The sequence below is a fragment of the Sceloporus undulatus genome, chromosome 2, assembly GCF_019175285.1.
Source record: "Sceloporus undulatus isolate JIND9_A2432 ecotype Alabama chromosome 2, SceUnd_v1.1, whole genome shotgun sequence".
Classification (NCBI taxonomy): domain Eukaryota; kingdom Metazoa; phylum Chordata; class Lepidosauria; order Squamata; family Phrynosomatidae; genus Sceloporus; species Sceloporus undulatus.
Window position 1 is genome coordinate 34600525 of NC_056523.1, and position 21412 is coordinate 34621936.

The 21412-nt window shown below is 38.7% G+C and overlaps 1 protein-coding gene across 4 annotated transcripts in view; it reads right to left on the minus strand.

Annotated features, from left to right (window-relative positions):
• Positions 1-1002: 1002 nt before the first annotated feature.
• The window catches only part of EOGT (EGF domain specific O-linked N-acetylglucosamine transferase), a 32017-nt gene continuing 11607 nt past the window's right edge, over positions 1003-21412 (minus strand). For all 4 annotated transcript variants that reach the window (XM_042452892.1, XM_042452891.1, XM_042452893.1 and 1 more), the window contains exons 4-16: positions 21291-21399; positions 21086-21180; positions 18440-18544; positions 16448-16554; positions 13867-13970; positions 10085-10177; positions 8927-8998; positions 8655-8741; positions 7372-7440; positions 7171-7232; positions 6129-6248; positions 2280-2382; positions 1003-1919 (exon numbers count right to left, since the gene is read on the minus strand). In XM_042452892.1, coding sequence (XP_042308826.1) covers positions 1773-1919; positions 2280-2382; positions 6129-6248; positions 7171-7232; positions 7372-7440; positions 8655-8741; positions 8927-8998; positions 10085-10177; positions 13867-13970; positions 16448-16554; positions 18440-18544; positions 21086-21180; positions 21291-21399 — 1273 coding nt within the window. In that variant the 3' untranslated portion in view covers positions 1003-1772. The remainder of the gene's footprint in view (positions 1920-2279; positions 2383-6128; positions 6249-7170; positions 7233-7371; positions 7441-8654; positions 8742-8926; positions 8999-10084; positions 10178-13866; positions 13971-16447; positions 16555-18439; positions 18545-21085; positions 21181-21290; positions 21400-21412) is intronic.

Below are 21412 nucleotides of genomic sequence, written 5' to 3' on the forward strand. Positions count from 1 at the left end.
GACAAATGTGGGACCTGATGGTTTTATTGACAGCATAGCTGGAGGTGGTTTAGCAAGAACAATTGTTCAATTCATGCCAGTGACAGGACACCACTTATACCACAACTGTGGATAAACTCTCAGGGCATAAGCTTTCAAAGAGATCTGAAGTCACACGGACTTTGAAAGAAACACAATTTGGAGTGTGACATATATGTAAGAAATTATTTATTCCAGCATACACTATAGTGCAAAGACATAAACCTAGGTCTTAGACACTTTTAGTGTAACATAAATATACACTAGTAAAGTTATAATGGATGCCACAGTTGCATAAGTGATTGTGCAAAAAGCACTGCAGGAGGGCTATGTGTGGAACAGTTGGCTGCACTAGGAATTGCACTTACACAACCTCTGAAAAATGCAACTTTTTTGCACTAGCAGTAGTCCAAGGAAATTCAGAAAGTTTATTATCTGAAAGCTTCATGTTAAATGTTTGATATAAGACACAAGTTCTAGAAACTGTATGCAAGGATTGGTTTGGTTTTTAAAGTGGCTTGCACAGTAATACTAATCTCTGCACTGCAGTTTGTTTTTACTTTTGCAGGCAGTTTAAAATATAGGTGCTATTTATAAACAGACCTCCACACCGGTAAACTTGCTCGGTTGCTTTCAAAATTGTTTTCTGTTTTGGATGTTGTTTTCTTTTTCAGAATAAAAGTGAGCTGTTTACACATTGTTTGAATTAAGCATGTTACTTAAATTGGTGCTGAAATGAATGAGACTTATTAGTTGTGACTAACCTGTCCTTTCCATTTTAACTCTAGGTAGTTCTAACATTAAATGTAACCCAGGGTTGAGAATTGTGCGATCTTACAGATGTAATGGATTCAAGCTACAGGAAGAGATTCCACATAAACATTAGGAGGAATTTCCTGATGGTAAGGGCTGTTCAACAGTGGAATACACTCCCTCAGAGAGTGGTAGGGTCTCCTTCTTAGGAGGTTTTTAAACAGAGGCTGGTTGGCCATCAATGGAGAGTGTTTTGATTATGTCTTCCTGCATGGCTGGGTGTTGGACAGGATGGCCCTTGGGATCTCTTCCAACTCTATGATTCTATGTTGTTGGACTTCAGCTCCCAGCATTTTTCTCCATTGGCTTTTCTGGCTGGGAGTGCTAGGAATTGCAGTCCAACAGAATCTGGGGAAAGGGGGACATGATTCCCACCTTGACTGAGCCCATTGTGTTTATCAAAATAGGTTCTTTGGCCTATTTCCTAAGGAAGTTTACAATATTCACCCTGAAAGCTTCTACAAATTTAGCTGGATCCTTTTTCCATCATCTCCTGCAAGGCTGTGGAGTGACTTACATGTACGGGGGGGGGGGGGGGGGGATGACAAAGTGATGAAGCTTGTAAAGTTTATGAGTGGAAGCAGAAGGGTGGGCAATGATCAGTGGTGTGCTTATCTTTAACTCTGCAATTTCAGAGCACCCTTTCCTGCATTGCAGGCAGCAAGCACAAAATAAATAGGGTGGAAAAAAAAGAGTGCAAACATTAGTCATCTTAATAAATAGGTCTTGCATAATGCAAATTCCTCAAGTAAACTTACAAAAGGGAATTGACATGTTAGAAAATTGAAATGCAAGGAAAAAAGCCTGGAGTGAGATATAACATGTAACTCTTGTTTCCTTTCACCTTTTACCCTTCTCACTCCAGGAAAAAAATGCTAAAACTAATGATTGTACATCAAAATAGGCAACATTTTAAAACAGTGTAAAAACAGATAGCTGACTTAGAATTCATCATGTTTTCTCCTAAAAGGCCACTTGGAATGTTGTGAAACATGATCAGCTGCCAAGAGTACAAGGTGGACAAATTCTTCCACACTGAAGGAGTAATTTGTAAACTTCGGGTGCTTTCCAAGTGTTGGATGATGACCCTGAAGAAAGAGAGATAAAATGGTTATAAGGAAGCAAATAAGTTAGCTCTTTTGCTAGGAAACAAGCAGCAAATTGAGTAATTATTTTAATTCATAATCACTGATTTATTGATCTACCCAAAAGCAACAACGCGAGTAAGAAAACACCTAACAGCAATGCTATTGACAGTCTGAACTAATGGCCAATTAATTTTACTTCTCTTCCTCCCCCAGCTTTTAATATAAATGACTTCTTAATCAGAGCAGAGAATTTAATTTGGACTGTAGCAGCAGAATCATATTTCACATAGAAGAACTGAGAAGGGTAAAATATTTTAAACAAAACAAAATAAGGTGAGTCTTTTCCACCCCATCCACTACCTCATCCTGGGGGAACACTTTATCCTTCTTTTGCCAGGTGATGTAATGGACACCTCTCAGCCTTGCTAGATCCAAATAGCAGCGTTCATCTTCACAGTTGTACCTAGACAGATGCAGATAAGACGGGGATTCATTGGTGAAAGAATTGTATTTTTAGTGCATGTCTTCTGCTGTGGGAAATGAAAAATGTGGTGGGGGGAGAAGAATCTGATGGAAGGAAAGGCAAGGAACCAAACTGTCCATAGTTCTTTACTTTTAGAATTCTCTGCACCTAGAAAACAAAGTTTCATCCAAAAGGTATGCTGTTGAACACTTAAGATGACCAAGCAGAGTTCTCTCTGTTCTGTCCCCTTTGACTCAGACCTGAAGGTGAAAAGTGATCACTTATAGGCCAATAAATTAGATTAAAAATCTCTACATCCTGAGCTTTCACTGCCAGTGAAACCTCTACAAGTGGGGTAATTATTTTCACTCCACTAAAAAGACTTTTTAAAGCAAAAAATGCCCAGCTCCCCTCATTATCCCCCCAAGACACCCAACCTGTTTGGATCTTTGAGCCATATTTTGAGCACAGAACACATTCCTGAATATATCAGTCATCAAAAGTATAGAGTGTATATCACAATGGAACACTGTATCTCACAGTTAGAAATGGTGGAAGAGAGGAACAGAGAATTGTGATGTACAGTCAATCCTCCATATCCATGGATTCAACCACTTACAGTTTGAAACTATTAAATATATATATTAAAAAATTCCAAACTGCAAACCTTGAGTTTGTCATTTTATAGAAGGGGCACCATTTCTGTGTCATTGTATTTAATGGTACTTGAGCATACATGGATTTTGGTATCCATGGAGGTGGAACACTGAACCAAACCCCATCAGATATAAAGGGCCCACTGTATTTGACCCCAGAAATAGATAGGCTGAAGGCAGGCAGTTAATAATTAGCATCAACAGAAGCAATGCTTGCATTTACATCACATTTCAGACTCTTCATAGTTCCACACATAAATTACCACAGTAAGCAATAACCCTGCAAGGTAGGCTACAAACCGCATTATTATTTCACATTATAGGATGGGAAAAGAAAGAAATACTGGGGGTAAGTGAATGGCTTGTATATAGACCCCGAAGTAAATCTGGAGATTTCATTGTTCACATCTTTCTCACTTACAGCTCAAAAGTCCCACAGACTTCACTGCACTTACACTGCAAGTAAATGTGCACAGGACTGCAGCCTTACTCACACCATTACTAGTCTAGTGAGACTTGGTGTAGCATTTGGTTTGTTTCAAAAAGGATCTGATAAATGCCACTATTATTATTAGCAGCAACAGCATCATTTGATGGGACAAGGCCCTCAAAAACCACATTTAATCTCTTTGCAGTCAGCATCTGGAGCCTAGGTTGAATATTCCACCCCCTTTATACTTATTCAAACTAAGAATGCTTTTAGGTATCAGATCTTTTGTGTATTGAAGCTACAAGGAGATAAATGTGCTGGTTCTGACCATCAATTAAATCTGAGGATATGCACAGAAGAAACAATTCACATTGGTAATAAGCTTTGTTACATCTGTTTAGATATTCTTTGATCCTTGGAAGAAGAGGGGAATGATACCAGCTCTTAGATTTCCTTTCTGTGCTACAAATAATTATTTCAAACAAAAAAAGCAGCCATGCATTTGTCCTTTCTTAGTAAGATGAAAACAACCTATCTATAGTTCTGCACAGCAGAAAGAAACATATTTCAGGTTATTTTAAAAGTGTATAAAAAGAAACTATCAAAATAGATTGTACAACTGTATCACAAAAGAGGCCAGAAAGAGGAATGGAGGCAAGAAAAGCTAGCTCAGCCACTATGGTTTTAAAGATTAATGCACAACAGTAATTTTAGAGAAAAACCTTGCCATGCCTTCATGTAGTGTGGCGTACTGTACTGATTTAAACATTAGACTACAACTCTGGAGAGCATCAGTTACCTAGTCACCAGGCAAAACCACTGGGTGACCTATGGCAGTCAAATACTCTCAGCCCGCCAGAACGCCCCAGAGAGTCTGTCTTCGGTTTCCATAAGTGAGAATGACTTGAAGGAACCCAATAAAACAACATTCATGGATCATATGGCAAGACAGAATAGTACAGATGACAAAAGATACAGTACAGTAACATTTCTTGGCTTCTATCTATCTATCACTATCTATCTATCTAGCTATCTATCTAGTATTAGGATTATTATATTATATATTATTATTAGTTTATTAACGTTATTTATAAAGCGCTGTAATGTTCAAAGCGCTGTACATCAATTTTTTTAGTCAGACGGTTCCCTGCCCCTCAGGCTTACAATCTAAAAGACACGATACAAAGAAGGAAGGGAGTGGTGGGGGAATAGGATCACGGGTCCAGGCAGATCTTTTCCACCTCCGAGGCCTGGACACAAAGGCAGATGGACTGGAGGAAGGGCTTGGCTTCTGGTGGATTGTGGTGAGAAGGAGGCGTCCTGGGTCAGAAGAAGGCCTCACCTCGGGAATGTCTTCCTAACAATCAGGTCTTTAATTCAGTTTTGAAACTGGGCCAGAGAAGTGATGAGGGTGTGCATGTGGGGGAAGAAGGTTCCAGAAGTAAGGCAGCAAGCGAGAAGGGACGAATTCGGGAGGGGGCAGTGTAGTCCTACATGTGGACAGGAGACCCGACTACCAGAGCGGAGGGTGTTCGAGTAGGAATGTAAGAGAAAAGAAGGTCAGTATAAGTAAGGAGGGCCAACCCATGGAGGGCTTTGAAGTCAGTAACAAAAGCTTGTCCGGATGCGAAAGGGGAAGGGAGCCAATGAAGGAGGATAAAAGAGAGAAAACATGGTCAAAGCTGCGACGGATGTGACAAACGGGGCAGCTGAATACTGGACAGATATTAAAGGATGGAGGTGTGACAAGAGGAAGCTATCTATCATCTAGCTATCTATCTATCTACTATCGATCTATCTATTGTTGGCCCTTCATATTTACAGATTCCAAGCATCCATGGCTTGAAAATATTTTTAAATAAATAAATATTACCAAGGCAAATTTGTCCATTTTATATAAGGACACACTTCAATAACCCAATCATATCCAATGGGACATGAGCATCCATGGGTTTTTGGTATTCCAGGGTGGAGGTTCCTGGAAGAGAACACCAGCAGATACCAGGGCCCAGTTTTGGGGGGGGTATCTATTTATCTATCATCCATGTCTCCACTACCTGTCTATACAAAATATATTTAATACAAAACATGTGGTTTGGTATTAAAACTTGGACATATGATTTTAGTGGATTATGTCTCCTGGAACCCCTCTCAGCCAGTATGGTCATCACTTGATCTCAACCTATCTTGCTTTTGAACAACAAGTCAGGTCCCTTCCTCCAGGTTTTACCAGAAAACCAGACAGAGGTAAAAGAATGTATTTAGCCTTGAGGCTGCTTTGCTACGAAGAAATATCCAAACAAAGCTAAAGAACACATCAAAGGCTCCAAGGTTGAATCAGCCTTCCATCTTTTCGTAGGTTGGTAAAATGAGTACCCAGCTTGTTGGGGGCAATTAGCTTACAGTTTGTAAACTGCTTAGAGGGTGCTGAGTTCACTGAGAACTGGAACAGAAATGTAAATGCTATTGTTGCTGCTAATGAGGAACTTTTCTTCAACCAGAGCATTGTTGGTCTGAGAGCTACCATCATTGAAAGAGCCATGCCATCTACTAAAAATGACAGATTAGAAACCTTCATTGGAGCAGAAATTGGCACCCTATCTTCATGTAAATGCATGAAAAATATTAAACATAAATATAAGTATTACATAGTGGCTTACAGTTCAAAGATGACAGCCCAGTCTGGCAGAAACAGGAGATGGGTGAGTCCTGCTCCATGCATTCCAATGAATATATCAGAATTGTGTGTAAGCTTTAGCTGCTCCTTAAATTCAACCTCCCTAAAGAAAGAATAGAAGAATCAATATCTGGCATGTATGTGTGAGGCAAAATACCCAGTACATCATCATTCACTAATAGCTTAAGGACATGATGAAGGTATCCAATAATGATGGGGTAGAAAAAAATTAGCTACACATTAAAATAAAGTATATTCTTGCAGCTATGAAGTTGGAGAATTAATAGGGTAACTTGGAAATGGACCACTAAGTATTTCAATTTTTCAGTTTTCTGAAATTTAGAATGTTATTTAAAATCAACTCCATTATTACCCTTATCATTAATAATATAAAGCTGCTGCCTAGTATTTTCAGATTTGTATTTTAAGTGGCTGCAATACAATCATATGCATACTGTATTTGCTGGGGACTTGTTTCCAAGAAAGGCTGTTGCCACACTGCATAATAAATGATAACACTTTAACAGTCATAGCTCCATCTTATGCAGTCCTGGTATTTGTAGTTTGTTGTGGCACGAGAGCTCTCTGACAGAGAAGGCTAAATATCTCCCAGAACTACAAATCCCAGAATTCCATAGCAATGAGCCACAGCAATTAAAAGGCATCAAGCTGCATTACTTCTGCAGTGTAAATGCAGTCTAAGTGTGCTTGGGACTGCTGTTTTATAAGTTTCCATGATTCCAACAGGAGTTGTATCAGAATAATTGGGTACAGTAGTATGCAACAATAGTGACAGAAAGCATTTCAACTTGTGGAAGACAGAGCATTGATCTTTGCTGATTTCCCCCAACACCCTGATCTACTATATCTCTGAAAACCTACTCCTGAGGGCTAGAGAAACCTCTGAATCAATAGAGCACAGAGAGCTCAAGTAGGTAAGACACAAACAGGAACATAGCAATAGACAGATGAAATCCTCCTTATGAAGAACATGCCTGCCTGCTATTCCTTGCTAATATACTTACTTGTACTTATAATTCACTATTTGGACATCAAACAGTGACAGCGTTTTCAAAGCACTGGCAAGCTAGGAAAAGGAGGGAAAAACATTTTAGTATAGTATTGCTATTTCTCTTTTCACATTTCCCCCAATTCTCTTTATTCTGATAGCTGGCTATGCGCCCATGTTATAGAGAAGACTTTTACTTAAAAGAAAATGATCCAACCTCATTTTGGTTTAATATCTTCCGGTACTCTGTGCTTCGGGCAAGTATTGTAACCCTGATTTTTCCATCCTATTGAGGAAGAAGAAAGGTAGCAAAATAAATCTGTTTGCATCAAAATGAGGAGGAGAAAGACCAGCTGACTGACAATGAAAAAATGAGTGGCCTTAATGGAAACAATTAGCAGGGTGATTAAAATGTCTTTTCTTTTTAATCACCTCATTTGTACAACACACAGGAGAGCCACACACTCCTTAAGAGAAGTCTTAAGACAGATGTTTATAATATGCATTCTGTCCACACACTTTCCCAAAAGACAGTGCTTACAACAAACAACAAAGCCATTTAAAGGATTTTTCATATTTCTTATCTAATCACCCTCAAAATCATCACCAACCCACTCAGAATTTCACAGTGCTAAAAACAGAAAAGGGTTCCATACCAATTTAACCTTCAGCAGCAAATTATAAAACAAACAAACAAACCAAAAAGTTCACAACAATCCAAAAATATGGTTTAACTTCATGATAAAAACAGTAGGAAATCTGCAGCAAATGGTTGCATCAAGCTTGAAATCATAAATTCTTGTCATAAAAATGCAATATATTCTACAACAAATATTTTAAGGAACCCAAAAGCTTCTACACTGATTTCCCACTAAAGGGTAAACAGAGTAACACTACACATGTACCAAAATTGACAATTAATTGAGAACCACCAATTTCTTGTGATTAGGATAATGGACAGGAAGTAAATCTCACATCCCAGATCAGTCAAGGATTTAACGGATCACTGTAGACAAGCCAGACTTTCCCTGGCTGATTAGTAATGGAAGATTTCCTGATAACACCAAAGCAAATCATGAAACTGTAGAAAGCGTTTTAGAATTGAGAGTGACACCTTCTGAAGTGGAAGAACCTAATACTATGAGAAATCTTGCAGCCATTTACGACTATGCGTCATACACATTGTAGTACAGACGTGGGTCATGGGCAATAGCCATATTTTTGAATACTGTATTCTTAATATTCCATTCATTGCTGCAAGGGAGCTTGACTCAGACACTGTGGTTTATTTGTCATCATGAAATGCTCACTGGAAACAGGAACACTTAAACGACAATGAAACCTGGATTGTGAACATAAAAAAAGAGAATTGCTAATACTCAGGTTATAAAAGAGGCAAAATTTGAAGCAAGTGATACCAGAGAGGCAACACATGCAAACTCAGCTTCCGTTGGGTATCAACTGTGATTGTTACAAAATGACATATTGCAGCACTAATACCTTGGGTCCTTCTTGTGTGACATTTAATCTGTGTAACACATGCTGGGAAAAGGCTCTAAATAATCCAGTACCATGACAGCCGGAGATCTGAAATCAGAGCAGGCATATAGGAATACAAAGTGAAAATATGCTCGATTTTTGTTGCAGTATCAAAACACATAGTTTTTATACATCAAACCTTTCCACCTAACACATTTCATCACGAAATTAGCAGATCTTATTCAGGATTGTTTTAAAGAGAAGTGGGGAAAATCCCCACCAGATTTACTCACCAATGGTGTGTTATAAAATAAGCCATACCTCATGCGAGGCAGTAAGGTAAAAACTGCTTCTTTGAAGCATACCTGGAAAGGAAGATAATTAACAAGTTAAAGTGGAACTCCAAATGTATAATTAAGAGAGGTGAATATAAAACAGGACCTATTAATATTGCAACAGAAACCAGATCAGAGCACTCCAATCTCAGCCCGCCCTGTGTTAAGTATTGAACAAACCGACTGACACAAAAACAGTATCTGATACAAAGACAGAAGAATGGAAGAAGAAGAAACTTTATTAAGTGGGGGCAGGGATTCTTAGAAGAGCAAAACATGATAAGCTATATAATAAAAGAAAAAGATTAAAGGCAATGGTCTGAAACACGTGGGCCAAAAGAAGCGGATTCCGGCTGCTTTGGAATTTGGAGTATTCTTATCCAGAATTCCAAAATTAGAAATACTCCAAAATCCAAAACTGTCCACATGGGTGACCAAGATAGTGAGATGTTTGCTTTCTGATAGTTCAGTGTACACAGACTGTGTTTTATGTACAAAATTGCTAAAAATATTTTATAAATTTTTCTTCAGGCTATGTATATGAGGTGTATATGAAACATAAATTGATTTCATATCGATATTTGGGTCCCATCTCCATAATATCTCATTTTGTATATGCAAATATTCCAAAACCTAAAACGTGTCTATCCCCAAGCTTTTCAGATAAGGGACTCCCCACCTGTAGTATGGTGTCATTAAACTGTTGATATTCCTTCCTCCAATTTTCATGCCATAGTTTATGATACTGGGAGCAAGCGCAAAACTTCTGCATTTCCTATATCTCTCTTCTTGTGCCAGCTTCAAAATATCATCCTTGACTTGAACAAAAGTTCCCTATTATGTCTGAACTAGGGGATGCTGGTTGGCTAACTGAGGGAATGATTATATCATGATTTATGAAGCAGGAAGGAGTCCAAACATGGCAACTTTCATTTCAAAAATAAATTAAACTGGAACATTAATTTAAATGTGATGTTGCTAGTGTGAACAACAGCTGAATGGAAAAATCCCAGATATGTGATGTGTTGTATCCAAAACACTGAACCTGAAACACTGATGTTTGGTACAGCTTAAAATACTATATGCAGTTAGCTTTTTAAAAAAAGTATTACATACTCTTTTTGAATCGTATGATTTCAAATGTATTATTTCATAATCCGTAAATGCTTTCCATGTTTCACTGAACAAGTCTCCGTATCCATAGGCACTCTGAGCAAAAAGAAATGTAAGCATCAATAAAGTGTCAGTAGGAAACAACTCAGAATTAATTTCATATTGCTCATTCTTCCCTATAACTTTCTGAAAGCACAAATCCTAAATTTACCTAAAAGGAATGGGTTATAGAACTTAATTTCCATCAGATGTTTTGGATGGCCAGTGGTAAGGAACTGGGATTTTCAGTCCAAAATATCTGAAAAGATTCCCCATCCATATACCCAGAGGTGTGCCCACTAAGCTCAGTAAAAACCAAATTATATGTTTCCTTTAATAACTAGCATGCAAATACATTGGTAACCTGATTTAGAGGTAGGCTCTAGCAGAGTGTGGGTACTTTAACACAACACATACCTGCATATTCCTAATCTGAATTAATAGAACTAGTCCCTAAGAAAAAACAAGTTTACCTGAGGGCTTCTTCCATTTCCACATAGCCAATTAAATGGGGATCACAACAGGATGAGAGCAGGTTGTTATCATTGCTGATTGCCTTCAAGTCATTTCTTACTTATGGTGACTCTAATGTGACTCTATCATGAAGTTTTCTTTGTAATGTTTGATCACAGGGGTTTTGTCTTTGCCTTCCTTTGAGACTGCAAGAGTGTGACTTGCCCAAGGGCACCCAGTGATTTCCATGGCTGAACAGGGATTTGAACCCTACTGTCTCAACCATAGGCTGCGTACGCACTGCAGAAATAAAGCAGACTGACACCACTTTAACTGCCATGGCCCAAAGCTATGGAATTCTGGAAACTGTCATTTTGTGAGACATTTGGCCTTCTCTATCAGAGAGCTGTGGTACCAGAACAAACTATAATCCCCAGAATTCCACAGTATTGAGCCATGGCAATTAAAGTGATGTCAAAATGGATTATTTCTGCAGTGTGGATGCAGCCACTGTCCAACACTCAAATCACTACACCACATTGGTTCTAGGAGAGAAGATACTGTGAAATATAAGTTTCAGCCTCTCGTGTAATGCATCTTGAAGAACTTATGAAGGCTTCAAAACTGTCTCCCTATATCTTGTTTTTTAAATAGCTTTGTATATGCTGTATGCCTCTTTTAGTGGCTGATTATTTAGAAAGGCTGGTATAGCGTAGACTTTAGTTCTCATGCTTTTTAATCTCAAGAGTGCCACGGTGGATTAGACCATTTTATTTTTCAGTGCTAATTTTATTTATTCCATTTAATATAAATGTGTACCCTGATTTTACAATGAGACAGCATTTTAACCTACATTAAAAGGGAGGAGGGGGGAGTACAAGCAGTTTTCCTGAAACTATAAAAAGAGAAAGTTAACCAAAGCCCAGTACAGACCTCCCAAAAAGGGAGGCCTGCCACCGCCTTTTTCCCCCATAGGGAAGCTGCATCCGCCAAACCGCACGGCTTCCCTGTGGAGGAAAAAGAACCCATGAGAAGCGGGTTCATTTTGCATCACACTTGTGACGCCCAAGTGCGCCAATGGCGCACTCATGTTACAATGGCGACATGACATGCGAACGCTATGCGTCCATCACGTCATAATGGCAGCACCTGTATATACGGGGTGCTGCCATTGTGACGGCACCATACTAAGGTTAGGGACCGTGCGGTTGCCGAGTGTTCCCTTAACCCTAGTACGCAGCCAACACAGCGCATTTGGCCCATATGGACCGGGCCCAAGATATTTAAAGAACAACCTATTCTTAGTGGTTCAACAGCTGAAGGCATGTTGAGTCTTGCATCTTTTACATTCACTTTCCATTTTTTTTAACATTGTAATATAATTTAGTTTAAAATTAAAATACATTAAAAAAATAAAAAGCTAAAACTCTGGTTATAGTCAGCAATATTAAACTAAAGAGGACACTCAATATTTTTAACATGTTAATTTTTATTTGTATTTTCTCTGCAATTAGTAAATCTGAGTTTCTCTGTAGCAGATCACACTAGTTTGGCGAAGTCCTCAGTTGCCTTGTGCAAACTCCATAATGATGCATTTTATCATTTCTGTTTGTTTGAAAATGTGCTGGATGCATATTTCACACTGGGTTTCTGCTTTGTTTCACATACTTAAAAGGGCAGCAATATTCAAGTAAGGATGGTAACTCTGCTGTAGCCAGATGCAACAGGCATTACATAAAGCAAAGCAGAATATGTAATAGGCTTATTCACCACAGTTCAGCAAGTTTAAACAGTTCTTTGGCACCACCATTTGGCAATACAAGGAATTAAAATTACCAAATTTAGTGAACAGTTTTAGGAAATACATTTCATAGTTACTACTGAAAATTAACACATATTCCTGCAGAACACTGCACCCCCAGAACTTGGAAAAGTTACTTTTTTTTACTATAACCCTCAGTATCTCCAAGTCCAAAAAGATAACTTTTCCAAGTTCTGTATACCCTAATAAAAGGTATTCTAGAGGTGCCAGTATTGGCACCAGCCTTAATGTAAGATGGCATGCTAGATGTTCTTATTACAGTACTAGATGGGCTTGGCACATGTTGTGCCAACTATCAATGAGCAGAATTCAAAGACATAGCTGTCTAGGGAATCAGATTGCAAAGGCATCTTGTAGCACTTTTGAAACTAACTGAACGAAAGAAGTTGGTAGCATGAGCTTTCACAGACTTCAGTCTGCTTCGTCAGATGCACAGGTATCAGTGAATATTGCACAGGTTCCATAAAGGATCTATTACGCATACTGCTGGTTTCATTAATACAGGGATCTGAGAGAAAGAAACATAAACCATGGACACAGAGGGAGTTGGTCCTGAAAATTGCAGGACAATATAAAGCATAACTGCAACAATTCTGAGCTATTAGCTCTGCTACTAGAGGAGGTAAGACTCAAGTCTCAACTTTTTCTATTTCAATTTCTTAAAGAGTGAAAAAATTGTGCATGTTTTCTAAAGGGGAAATATGACAGCAGTCTTCCAATACCTCAAACACGGTCATGCAGAAGACAGAACAGATTCACTGGTACTCTTAGCTGCTCTGAAGGGCAGAACTACAACCAACATAAGGGCACTACAACGAGAAAGATTCCATCTAAATCTTAGGAGATACTTTCTCTGAGAGATGTCTAGCAATGAAGCAGACAACACTGGGACAGGGACATTCTCCTACAGTGGAGGAACTTAAGGCTAAGATTACAGGTGAGATAGGGTCTTTGTGACTATTTCTACACACTGGAACTCTCTTCCTTGCTGTCTTTTCATTGGAAGAGAAAGGTCTTTTCTATTCCATAGGCTTTGGAGAATTAATTGTTGTATAAGAAGAGGATCTTTCATAGTGTGCTGTACTACTTTTATTCTTTGCTTTTAAAGCAATGTTTTAAATTGTTTTAATTCTACAGAGAGTTTAATACCATTTTAATCATAACTTCTTCCATGCTTTTAGCTACTTTTGTTTTTATCTTCTTTTTTTTAACCTTGCAAGCCACCTTGAGTCCCAGATTTAGGAAAAAGTCAGAGTACACATAAGGGAATAAGGCAGTGCAGAGTAGAATAAAATAAGCTGCAGCTGCATTACAAAATTACAAATGAGCTGAACTAGAAGATTCCAGATGTTGTCTAAGTCTATGATCCTGCCTCCAACAGGCAGAAATAACTATGCATCAATATCCCTTGCATCAGACCCAGTGAGACCATATACATCGATCATCCCATTAAAAAAAAGCTCTTACTTACAGTATCCCACATGACAATGTTGACATCTGTGCTGAATGAGTTGATAATATGCTGAGTAATGTATAGGTTGACAAAATCACAAAAATGGTGGTACATATTAACACCTGTGAAAAAGAAGAGGAAAATCTATTTTTAAAAAAGTAAAAACAGATCTTTTTTATTCATTTGTATATTCTTATTTATGTTATATACTGGAATACTTCCATATTAGCTTGGACTTTCTGTTCTTTTTACAGGAGCTTCCTACAGTAGTTTCTGTTCAGTGAAAGGGACACTCACACATGTTCACAGACATATCAAAATAGTTCAACTTGAAAATATTACTATTTGGCTAACAACTCCCATATTCCCCAAGCCAGCTTTGCAAGAATTGCTAAAATGTTCTCAGCAAAGCCAATCCACTGGTTCACATTTTGAATTGAGGCATATGGTTTTTTCAAGAAAACTAGTGAGTATGTTGTTTGAGAAGGGCTGTACAGGAACCAAATGCTACATTGATGTGTGATAGGATCTCCTCAAGTTATGATGTGCATGTTTAAAAAAAATTAAACGCTGCCAATTTGATCAGAGCAGGGAAGCTACAGAGCAATGTGTTAAACCAGAGCTCAAGAAAAGTTACTTTTGTGGACTAAAGTTCCTGGAATCCTCCAGCCAGCACTCCCACTTCCACAACATGCCATTTTCCTGATCAAAATCATCATCACTACACCCTGATTCCAACTGCTACTTGGCCCACAGCAACTGTAAAGGGAGAGGTATAGTTTTGATCAGAAAGATCGAAACTTGTTGTTGGTGAAGAAAAGGTTTAAATACTTGTCCAATAAAATTAGCAATGTGCCACTCTCCATTAATGCACAGAGAATGCATTTCATGGGCAAATGAGAAGATGAGCACAATAATGACTGCAAAAACCCTTTGAAAGCAAAACCAGTTACACAAAAGAATGCTAATACAGGACATGTGTTTAAAAAACTGAGAAGACTTATTTAAACAAGCCACCAGAGTGCCATTTTTGGCAGAGAAAATCAGCATAAATCCAATACGGACAGTTCACTGATACAATCTTGGATGCCCTATACAGAGCTGTTATTAAGACATTTGCTTGGAGAGCATAGGAAAAGTGCAACATAGAAATAAAGAGTAAAGCATTCAAATGCGGAAACTAGCATATTACTGTATATACTCGACTATAAGTGGAGGGCAGATTTTGGGGCCAAAATGATGGATTTTGACCCGTGGATACATCGAGGGTAAAACATAGGGGCATGTAACAAAGGGTGTAAAGGATGATGCAAAGGAAAATGATGCCAAAGAACTTAGAAAATTCTGGCAGGATAACTGTTAGTGCTCATCCTAAAGGCTGGATGGATGAAAGAGCAGAGGGGATCCCTGCTTCTTTTTGGTGCTCCCAGTATGGACTAAGCTCTTGCCTTTTACCACTCTATTCAGAGAAAGGGGATTGCTCCTTTTTTATATATATATACAGTCATCCCTCCATATTTGCGGCTTTGATTATTCACGGATTTCATTAATATGTTCTCTCTAGGACTGTCTAGGTCCTCCTGTGCAACTCTATGGTCAACTTTAACTAAAAGTTGCACTGAAAGATCATTTGTAGCTACTCCAGTGCCATTCTGTGGTCAGTGTATGTTGGACATTGACCACAGAGTTGCACTGGAGGACCTAGAGATTCCTAGAGAGGTGTCCTCTCAGGTAAAAACAGTGTTTTTGTTATTTGCGGTTTTTGCATACTCACGGGGGTCTTGTTCCCCTAACCCTAGCGAATATGGAGGGACAACTGTATAAGAATTAAAATGCAGCACTTATATTGACTCGTGGATAAGCTGACCCAGGGTTTTGGGGTCAATTTTTTGACTAAAATTTCTAGACTAAATGAGTATATACAGTAAATGTTCTCATTCAAGACAACTATCCCATTGTAAACTCAGGACAGGCCAAGTTGGATACTGTCCTGTTGTAAACTCAGGACCAACAAAGTTGAATTTTAAAATAGCGATGCCTTTCCTTCACAGCAACTAGTGAAAAACAAACTGAACTATGTTGATTCAAATATCATCCCTGAAATGCAGCTCCGAAGCCCTATTATGTAAACATTATATGATGACAAATAATATCTAGCAACTACAAAAACATCACATGGTAGGGACAGCATGGCAGCTGCTTTCTCATACTGATGTCAGCTTAGGTATAACAGCCCTAAAATTGGCATAGTCATGTGCACAGGTCTTGCCACAAACAGTCTTTAGCATGTCTTTGGATGTGTCCTGCAAGGTCTGCTTGCAGGTCATGCTAATAAGCAATGCATCACCTGCAGAGTCCTGTGTATGCAACTGACCCACACATGCCACTTTATAGCATGCCAGCACTAGTCTGATGTTGACAGGAGGAGGAGCAGGCACACTGCTAGCAGGACATACAAAAACTGCACTGACCTATGCAGTGGTACAGGAGAAATTGTACACACTTGTATTCTACAGAAACTTTTCATGATTGTGATGCACAAAGGAGAAGGCTTCTGTTCCTACACCATACAGTACAGAAGCAAAGAAATACCTTGTACCTGCATCAAGCTTCATGAAATATGTCAGTTTGTCAATGACAACATCGCAGCTGCCATCTTCCATAGGTTTGGAGTTCAGTTCCGTGTATGTTTGGAGCTCAGCAAACCTGTAATTACAGTCACTTCAGTGAAGCTGCCGAAAAACCCCACCCCTGAACTATCCCTGCTAACTTCAACAATGCACTCCATAGATTTCTTTGAACAATATATGGGTGAAGTTTTACAAAGTTTGACAATTAAAATTATTTTTAATTGTAACTGAAGCTTTTTCAGTAAGGCTTCAAAAGGTTAAACTCTGCCTTTGATCTCAGGAGCAAGCAAAATCTTTGATGTATAAATCAAGGGCTGAGAAAAGTCTCAAGTGAGGGAGAGAGTCTCTGTCCATGTTTCCCTTATCCAGTTAATTTTAATACATCGGGGCTCATGTCAAATGCATTGACCATGATTTTCAAGACATTTCAGCAAGACGTGTATTATTAATGGTGACTGCAGGTACAAGACAGGCAGAATTTGAGGTCAATTAGCAGGATCCATTTAACAGTCTACCTCTAGCAAGTTCCCTAGATTACCAGTTGCACTGGACTCAGGCAATATATCACAGGACCTTCAGAGACACTTCACAGGCTTTTTAGAAGGGGGTGACTATGTTTAGTGAGTACGGCTAACCCACTTGGGAAGGGGTTGTATAACAGTTTACATGATGGAACAGTTATATTTTACTACACTTGATTTTAGCTAAAAGTCCAAGAAGCGATTGAACAGCTGTATTTTAAAGTGGCCTATTAAAATATTAAAGATTCAGAAGCATGTTAAAAAATAACAATTAAAAAATTAATGTTAAGATCATACATGGTACAAGCTTTGCTTTAGGATGACATTCTAAAGATATTATTATAGAAGAAATCTATTGTACTTGCTATTTTTCACAGAACATGTGCTTGAGCACAAAAGCTAGCAGACAACTTGACTGTCATGGCCAACTATTTCCAATTATTACAAAAGCATCCTACCTTTGCATTTGTTGTTATTAACTGTCCTCAAGTCGTCTCCAACCCATGGCGACCCTGTGAATGAGATATCTCCAAGACCCTCTGTTCTCCACTGATCTACTCAGTTGCTGTAATTTCATGCTCATGACCTTCCTGATTGAGTCTATCCATCTGGTATGTGGTCTTCCTCTTCCTACTGTTTTCTACCTTTCCTAGCATGATACGCTACAAATTTCTTTCCAAATGCCAATGGGTTGTTTGCTTTATGGCATGTGTGTTTTCATGTTATACAACATTCTTGGGTGCAATAAACAAATTGAATTGTTGTGAAGTCAAAGACTTTCATGGCTGGCATCCATAGTTTGAATTGTTGTTTGGATGCAGTTTACTGCAGGGATAGGAACTTTTGGCTCTCCAGATCTCCTATCAGCTTTACATTGCATGGCCAATGATAAGCAACTAGGGGAGCTGTAGTCCAAGACACCTGGAGGGCCAAAGGTTTCTCACCCAAAGGTCCCAGGTCTACAGCTGATCATGAGTTTCTGGATCTGGGAACTTTGGTCTTCCAGATGTTCTAGATGAAAACTCCCCCAATTCCTTATTATTGGCCATGCAGAGTGATGTTGATGGACTTGTAGGCCAAAATAACTGAAAGTCCAAAGGTCCCCCCCCCCCCCATTATAGACTGCATCCAAACAATTACATGATTTGTTTGTTGCAAAGAAAACCCAGATCTTATGAGAAGCTGTAACACTGTCACAATGGTTCATTTTTTTTTCATGAGCTGATATCTTAGAATAACACTCCTCACCCTCAGTGCCCCACTGCTCTGCAATTTGTTCTTCCACTTTTTTCCTTGAAAAAACATAGTGAAAACTCTAATTGTGATCTGCTGAAATAGGAGAAAGGTAGTGTTCACTTGGTATAGACCTGGAAGCTAAACTCTTCTGCCATCATGTCTATCATGAAAAAAAGTAAGAGAGGTTATAGTTTCAAGTCTTACCAAGACTGTAGAGGGCTTTTCCGCTGCCCTTCAGCAAGGAAATTTTTAGTGTCCATGTCACAATGACCTCCAATCTGACCTTTCTTAAAGAAGTCTTCATTAAATCTAAAGTGAATAAAGTTTAAAATATAATTAAAGCAAGGTCAAAAGAAATTCCTAACATGGTAGGCTATATCAGCACATAAACTGCCGATTATGAATATACATCCAAACAATTGCGGCAGGCAATGATTAACAGCATGCTTAAGCCTAGAACAAAAAGCTACTTTCCACAAGAGTATAATCCTATTCATCTTTATTCAAAAGTTAAACCTACATGGGATAGTTTTTGTGGGTTTTTCAAGCTATGAGGCCATGTTTTATAAGAGTTTCCTCCTGACGTTTCGCCAGCAGCTGTGGCTGGCATCTTCAGAGAATGGTGGCATGGAAGCTAGTAGGGTATATATACTGTTAGCTGAGAGGAAGTGATTTATATGTTAATCTGTATATTGTTCTGTTGTTGAATGGCAAGGCCTCAGGGTGTCTATTTAATTAATGATCCATTGTCTGCTGGGAAACGCCCCTCACAATTACCATGTAGTGACTCACAGGACTACAGTATAAAGGTATAGTCCCAAACACACTTAACTTTGAGTAGGTCCCACCTTGCATAACAGAACTTATTTCTAAGCAAGCAGACACAAATACATCTGGCATATGGGTTGCATAGATCTATGCCATGTTTCCCTTGAACAATACCATGATCTCCTTGTTTTAGCAAACATGAAATCACAGACTATAGACTTAAGATATATATTGTATTTTATTTTATTTATATGCCAATTTTCTCCCAGAGTAGGGGTCAAGAAAAAAATCAACTAAAATCTTGCTGTCTGGAAATTCTTTAGAATATTTTGTTAAAATCCTTGTTGTTGCAATTTGAATTCATCCATTTATATTGGAACATCCTTATAGAGATTTTACAGTGTCTAAGTCAAGTGTGGGCAAAGTGTGGTTTGTGGGCCAAATGTTGCCCCAGGGCTATTTTTGTGGGCCACTGGCCACCCCCAGGTAAAGAAATGCTTCAAAATGCACTCTAAGAAGTGTGGATGACATTTCCACAATGCTTGGAGGCCCCCTGGCTGTCCAAGGATCAAAAACAATTTTTGCATTTCCCCCCAGAAACTTATTTTGCCCTGAAGTGCCCTAACATGTTATCTGGGGGTGTGGGTGCATTTTCACCACATTTTGCACACACTGCTGGCAAACTTAGGCCCAGGAGAGGCTGCCTCAACCTTATTTCACATTATGCACCTCTATTGCATAAATACCAAGGACTGGTCAATTTTACACTACTCTGTTGTTTTCAGACATTAACCCTGATACAATATATAATTTTTTCCAGATTCCGTGCAGCTGCGGTTAAAAAATGCCAGGCAATGACCTCAGCAGGAGACTAGTACCAATCTGGTTTTACTATACTGAAGCTGTGTAAAAGAATATTTTAAATACTGTTTTTAACCTGTGTTTTATCTTTTTTTATTCTGCATCCTCTTTTTATCCGTGTTGGTCTATGACCATAATAAAGATTCTCTTCTGTTCTCCTGGATCTAAAATAGCCTGTGAATTGATGTGTGTGCAAATGAAATTCACAAAATGTTACAAAGATGTCCCTATGCTCCCAGAGAATTTTAATTTGATTTTATTTTTTATTTATTTTTTGGTGGAGCAAGTGCAGTGGAGAGATGCGCCTCCCCAAGGTCTCCTGGGGGCTAACACAGCCGTCCTAGCATTCTACAATTGGCCATCTCTAGTCTACACTTATTCTTCTATAGAATTGTCTAAATTCATTTTCATATAGACCTCACATTCCTATCGAGACATTTTATTTAACATTCCCTATATTGTCTCTTGTTGTTATATGACTTCAATTTGACTTTCAGTGCCTTCTTCCATATACAGCCTACATTATCTGGTATTCCCTGGCAATCTCCCTTCAAAGTACTAACCTGCTTACCTGATATAGATGAGCATGAATTATGTAGCCAGGTATTTTACTCCAAGTTTCAAGCCAAGTCTCACATCTCTACCTTCAAATCTCAAGCCCAGCCTCAACTCCTTGCAAGTTATTTTCAAGTTAAGTCTCAAGCTGAATCTCAAGTCTGGGAGCCAACTTTAGCAGGGAAAAAAAGAGCCAGGGTGTGATATGTTAAGCAGTGTTCTTGAGGTAGCAGCTGAGGTCTGTTCTGCAGCCTGTCCATACTACACCATGGAGGAGTCTTCCAAAGTTTTTCTAAAGCTTTAGATGGATCCTTCCACCTCAAGCCTATTGCCTAACATATTTGCTGTTCCCCTCCGAGAAATATGCCCAGTGCTCTGGGGACAGATCTTGTCAGCTGCTCAAAGTGAATGACATCAGCAAGTTGGTCACTAAAAATATACAAGTCTCAAGTCGAGTCAGTGCATTTATTGCCAAGTTGAGTTCACTTCAAGTCACTGAAGCGACTTGAGTCCAAGTGAATCAACTCAAGTCTACATCTGATGATGGAGAGGATATATGAAAAGAAGGCCTATATGTCTTCTACAGACTAGCAGTTTTGCTTAACAATAATATCTGGAATGAAATTTCTCTTCATGAGCTTTGGAGAATATAAATAAAGCACAGACCTCTCATGATTTCTCTTTGGGCTTCTGAAATCAATATACAGATTAGTTGCCCTACAGTACTGAAGATAACGAGAGCAATGAAGTGAAGAATCTCCCTGTAAGAAAATGACAAAGACAATGGCAATAAACTTTTGTAGAAACAAGAAAGTTTGGCCTAGCTTGCCAGAAAATAAATTAGTTCACATTTATACCAATAAGGGCTCACCACTGCCTTAGGTGTGCAGTAGGTTTTCACTTCATCCATCCTCTCTTTAACATAGCCAAAGTCAGCTTGCTTCCAGAACACATGCTGAGCCTCTTCAATGGTAGATGCCCTGGCAAGTAGAA